Genomic DNA, 6,193 nt, shown 5'->3' on the forward strand with positions numbered 1-6,193 from the left:
CTGTACCCCCCTAAACTGGGCCTGTACCCCCTCCAAGCTGGGTCTGTACCCCCTCCAAGCTGGGCCTGTACCCCCCTAAACGGGGCCTGTACCCCCTCCAAGCTGGGTCTGTACCTCTCCTAGCTGGGCCTGTGCTCCCTCCAAGCTGGTCTATACCCCTCCAAACTGGGTCTGTACCCCCTCCACGCTGGGTCTGTACCCCCTCCACGCTGGGTTTGTACCACCTCCAAGCTGGGTCTGTGCCCCCTCACGGGCCAAAGCAGGCCTTGGAAGGTGGCGGTGAGGCTCCCCACTCGGAACCCACCTAAGACCCTGGCCACACCCTCCCCAGTTGAAACTCTCTCCCCGCAGAGCTGGGCCCCACCATCCCAGCACTGTGGTCCTGCAGCAGGGCACCCGGCCTCCCCAGCCTGGCTGGTGGATGCTCTCCTAATGCTTCCTGCAGTGGCTTCGCCAAAGATCTGCACCCACCCGGCCCCCTCAGCCTCCCTCACCTGACATCTCTTCCCTGGAGTCCTCCCTGGAGCTTGAACCCCTCCCCAAGCCCCAAGAGGTCACAGCCATCAGGGCCCCCCAGGAGGTGTGTGGGTGGCACTGGGGCCCCCTCCCCCAGGTGACAGCTCCTCTCTGTCCACCCAGTCACTCTGATGGACACCAGTACCGTGCAGGGGGAGCTGGGCTGGCTGCTGGACCCCCCAGAGGACGGGGTAAGTGTCAGAGGCCAGGAGGGCACAGGGTTAGGCTTGTGGGAAATGGGTGGAGAGGTGGGTGGAGGAACCGAGAAAAGAGCAGGGAAAACTGGAAGTGTCTCCTGGCAAGGCGATGGGGGGAGGCTGAGTCAGCCTGCTGAATGGGACTTGGGGGACCAGACTTCACCCCGGGAATGCCACCACAGCCAGCAGCTCCCCGCCCACCACAGAGAGGGTGGATGTGGACTCCAGAGGGGTCTCTAAGCCCACACTCCAGGGAGGGGTGGGCCGTGCCAGGGGTGCTAGGGCTGAGGCCAGGTCCTCTCTGGGGAGGGACAGAAACACCCCAGCAGTGTTCTCAGTGTGAGGCTCACCCATCCCTAAAGGGGCTGCCGGGGTGAGTCTCAGGGGTCAGGGAACCCCACAGAGGATATTCTAAACATCTGGATGAGGGGAGAGCCAAAGCTTTCATCATATGCCCCCAAAGTTAAAGCTGCTGCTCGAGGCCTGAGCCCCCACGCATGCGCCACAGCCGCCAGGCAGGCCCCGTATACCACACAGCAAACACCGCGGACCCCACTGCTGCCTGGGCCCGCTCCCGTCCTCCCTCCTTGGACACACCTGAGGCCTCTTGAGTAGGGCAGCATGCAGGGTGAGCCCCAAAGAGCTCCGTGCAGACTCCGGAGAGCCTCTAGGATCCAGGCCTTGGGCCCTGCGTTCCAGAGTGGAACCTCAGTGCACCTCTCCTTCCTGGCTGCTGGCTTCCCTTCCCTCTGGGTCCCAGGGCCCTGGCTCCAGCCTCTGTTCTCCCACAGAGCCTGTAATTAGCATTAACAGTCTAAACCATAATGTATCCTACAGGCGGGGCTGCTTGGCAAGGCCTGGATTAGCGCAGCCCTAATAGGCGCCTCATCCCATAAACCACCTAATCGCCCCCACGAGAATGGCTGCAGGTCCATCTGCTGGCTCCCACGGGCCCTCTCTGTACCCCTCCCCAAATAAGTATCCCCTCACTGGGCTGGGCTGGGTGCAAGACCCCTTACTCAGCCTTGCTTGAGAGGACAGCCAGTGGTGACGCACTCCCCCTGCCCACCCTGGCCCCTTTCCTGTCCCCACCTTTTCAGCACATATGCATGTGCCTGCACACGCATGCATGAAGACATGCACATTTGTGAATATGTGTGTATACATGCACACGTGCGCGCACACACACGCGGGTCCAGCTCCCCAGGATGTGCCTCGTAGCCACCCGCAGCGGCCAAGTGATGGGTGACAGGATCCTTCTCACTGCTCTTGGGCAGCTGGTCCCCACATCTGTCACTGCTGGGACTTGGAGAGGCGAGCTGCAGCTGGAAACATCTGCTGCTCTGGGCTCCAGCTGCAGCTGCAGCGATCTGGCTAATGACCTGCGTATTAACCTCCCCTCCCCGTGCCCTCCCAGGCCCCACCCCACGCCGGCCTAGGACCAGGCCTTCTATCACCCCAGCCCCATCGCCTTTGAGACACCCCCATCAGTGAATGCCCTGGTGCCCGACAGAACAGGGGCCTTGAGCGACTTAGGTGTGTGCCCCTGCCCCACCGGCCCTGAGTTCTTGTTTGATGACCCGTTTCCTTGCCTTTCCCCAGAGCAGAGAGGTGGTCCCAATGAAAGCCCTGAGCTATAGTGGAGAAGTCGGGAGACACCCCATGGGCAAAGGAACATCCCAAGGGCCGCCTTGTGTCTCCTCTCTATAAAATGGGGGGGGGAGGAGTTGCAACCAGAATATCAGTGGGGTATTTCATGGGATTTCCAAGCTGCTTTCTTCATTTGGAAGAAAAAATAAGAATGACTGGAAATTTTTTTAAAAAAGAACAATGATGACATGGGAGACTGGTCCGACCCGATATCAGAATATGCTGTGCATCAGCTCTAATTAAAACACGTGGCATTGTCCAAGAATACACAAGTCAGTGAAGCAGGAAAGAAAACCCAGAAACAGGCCCACATGTGTGAGATTTTAGCAGCGATGAAAGTGAAATCACAACCCGGTGTGGAAAGTAGGGAGTCAAAAAATCACAAGTGGAGTCCAGAATTTAAAAAAAAAAAAAGTTACATCTCCACTTCACACCATGTGCAAAAATAAATAAATAAATTCTAGAGATCAGAAGTCTCGCCCTAAAATCCCAACCTACAAAAATACCAGGAGAAGATCTTGATGATCTTGTGATGGGAGATCTTCCCAAGTAAAATATAAAGCCCAGAAATCATAAAGGGCAAGACAAGAGGCATCATTATGTAAAAAATGTAAATGTACGGCAACATGACAGACACCATAAACGAAATTAAATGGGATGTGGCCGGCAGGGAGAAAATATTTGAAACATACATTCCAAGCAAACAATTTCTTTAATGTGTAAAAAAGCTCATCCAAATGAATAATCAAAAGAGAGCACTAGGACATAAGCAAAAGGGATGAACAGATAATTGCGTAAAAATACAAACGCGCAATGAACAAAAGAAAAACCTCCTCAAAGAAATGCAAATCCAAATAAGCAGCAGCTGTGTTTTTATGCACACCCATTGCCATCCCTGGTGGTGCAGCAGGTAAGTGCTAAGGCTGCTAACCAAAAGGTCAGCAGGTTGAATCCACCAGGTGCTCCTTGAAAACGCTATGGGGCAGTTCTCCTCTGTCCTATAGGGTTGCTATGAGTCGGAATCGACTTGACAGCAACGGGTTTGTTCTTGGTCTTGGCCATCCAGTTGATTCTGACTCATAGTGACCCTACACGACAGAGTAGAACTGCCCCATAGGGTTTCGAAGGCTGTCATCTTTACAGAAGCTGACTGCCACATCTTCCTCCCGAGGAGCAGCTGGTGGGTTCGAACCATTGACATTCTGGTTAGCAGCTGATCGCTTTAACCACTGCGCCACCAGGGCTCCTACGTTTTGTTTATAGAAACGTCACGAATGCCCAGTGTGGATGAGGTTCTGAAAAAATGAGGACTGAGGCTTTGCTGGTGGGAATGTCGGTGGATAGAGCCTTTCTGAAGGACAATTTGGCAAAATCTTATAGAAGTTATAATGTCTACTCTGTCATATAGCAGTTCTACAGAACTGTGTACATGTTTACTTAAAAACAGATAGAAAGCTAGAAGCTTCCTAAATGTCCAGTAGTAGGTGAATGGTGAAATAAACTGTGGTACATCCATATAATGCAATACTATTGCATGTTGTTGTTAGGTGCCATCGAGCTGGTTCCAACTCATAGCAACCCGATGTATAGCACAACAAAACACTGCTCCATCCTGCACCATCCTCATGATCATTGTTATGCTTGAGCCCATTGTTGCAGCCACTGTGTCAATCCATCTCATCAAACGTCTTCCTGTTTTTTGCTGCCCCTCTACTTTACCAAGCATGATGCCCTTCTCCAGGAACTGGTCCCTTCTGCTAACATATCCAAAGTATGTGAGACGTAGTCTCGCCATCCTTGCCTCCAGGAAGCATTCTGGCTGTACTTCTTCCAAGATAGATTTGTTCGTTCTTTTGGCAGTCCATGGTATATTCAGTATGCTTTGCCAACACCATAATTCAAAGGCATCAGTTCTTCGGTCCTCCTTATTCATTGTCCAGCTTTTGCATGCATATGAGGTGATTGAAAACATCATGGCATGGACTATTGCACGGACTGCTAAAAAGAATTAGATCTATGTATCTGCTCATGTGGACATCTTTCAAAGCTATATTTATTTTTTTAAAAAAAAAATAATCTTGTGTGATCCCATTTATGTTAAAAGCAAAACACGGAAGTATTAAAACATTTCTGTAGATGCATTGAAAATGTTCCAGAAGGTTTTACCCCAGATTGTTAAGAATGGCTGCTTCTGGGAATGGGACTAGGAGAAGGAGGGATGTTCACTTTTCATCATATGTAAGTCCTTCTCTTTGGCTTTCTATAATCAACATGATGATGAAGATCCTGGGTTCACAGCTTCGTTCTGCCCCTAATCGCTTAATGCCTTGGACAAGCCACTTGCCCTCTCTGCCTCAGTTTCCTTGTGGAAAGGCTTAAAACAGTGACTGCCCCATATTAGCCAGTGTTAGCCACTATTATTACTAAGTTCTAAGAGTGGTTTTATTGTAGAAATGAAAGAGGGGGGGGATTGGATGGTGGATGGGAATCCAGCCAGCTCTGGCAGTTGTTGACCTTGACAGTGGCCTTCGTGGTGGAGCAATGGAGAGGGTGAGGATTTTCCTTGCCCTTCAAAAGCTGGGGGGCTTTAATATTCAATGTCAGTCTCCTGTTCTCTGAACAAAGAGGCAGAGAGTCTTGTGAATAAGCTTTGGCTACAAAAGTCTGACTTTGGGGTGCTGGACGGCTCTGCCAATGAAATAGGTAAAAACTGGTGCTCAGTCTTGCAGGCAGTGGGCTCATCGAAGGGGGCCAGAGCTGGCTAGGGGCTTGGGGGGATGTCTTGCCCATCCCATCTCTACATAAATCCCCCACCCTAAACACTTTTCCAAGGAGCGGGGAGAGGCAGGAAAGCGATGGGGGGCACTGGCACAGCCTTTGCCTCCATCGCTCTGAGAACAAAGGGTGTGGGGGCCAGGGTGCACTGGCCCCCGACTCTGGCTCTCTCCCCTAGTGGAGCGAGGTGCAGCAGATGCTCAACGGGACGCCGCTGTATATGTACCAGGACTGCCCGCTGGAAGACAACGGAGACACGGACCACTGGCTGCGCTCCAACTGGATCTACCGGGGCGAGGAGGTGGCGCACGTGCACGTGGAGCTGCAGTTCACGGTGCGTGACTGCAAGAGCTTCCCACGCGGCGCGGGGCCCGCCGGCTGCAAGGAGACCTTCAACCTGCTCTACATGGAAAGCGACCAGGACGTGGGCATCCAGCTCCGGCGGCCCCTGTTCCAGAAGGTCTGTGCGCTCACCCCGCCTGGCTCCTTGCCTGTAACCCCCAAGCTGAGAAAATGAGCAGGGGACCCACCAGGAGAGTCGGTATAACCGCGGAACTAACGCGAGGTAGAAACGAGCGGCTGGACGGAGCCAGGTTCCTGTCCGCAGGCTGTGGACCACAGCACTCAGCCTCCCGAGTCTTGCGTTCCTCGTCTGAAGCAGAGACGGCCGTGGTACCAGCCTGGGGGGTGTCAGAGGCTTTTAGGAGACTCTGTTGGGAGACCAGCCTGTCCCAGAGGAGGCGGGTGTGTAGGGCAGAGCTGTTTGGACTTTCTGTGGGCACCAGGCAGACTGTGCAGAGCACACCCACGAGCAGGGTAGAGCTGATTCCACCCTTTCTTTCCTACTCAAGAACCTGCCAGAGTGCAGGAGAGGGAAGAGGCCATTATGATAGGATGTGCTCTCTTTTTTTATTTTTCCCCAAAGAGAAAATGTTGCAAAGTTTCTTAGGAGTTAGTTAATGATGACGTGCTTTATAACCAGGCACCTCTTGGCTCCGAGGTGAGGACACCTCAGAGCAGTGGAGATCATGCTGTAGAGCCCAGCCAGAGTCCCA

The 6,193-nt window shown here is 53.0% G+C and overlaps 1 protein-coding gene across 1 annotated transcript in view; it reads left to right on the forward strand.

The window, feature by feature from the left end:
* Positions 1 to 6,193, forward strand: part of EPHA1 (EPH receptor A1) — a 17,492-nt gene that overhangs the window by 1,692 nt on the left and 9,607 nt on the right. Inside the window, exons 6-7 of the mRNA XM_012557304.2 lie at positions 640 to 707; positions 5,317 to 5,598. Of these exons, the coding sequence (XP_012412758.2) occupies positions 640 to 707; positions 5,317 to 5,598 (350 nt within the window). The remainder of the gene's footprint in view (positions 1 to 639; positions 708 to 5,316; positions 5,599 to 6,193) is intronic.

Source organism: Trichechus manatus, unplaced genomic scaffold, assembly GCF_000243295.1.
Source record: "Trichechus manatus latirostris isolate Lorelei unplaced genomic scaffold, TriManLat1.0 scaffold00093, whole genome shotgun sequence".
Classification (NCBI taxonomy): Eukaryota; Metazoa; Chordata; class Mammalia; order Sirenia; family Trichechidae; genus Trichechus; species Trichechus manatus.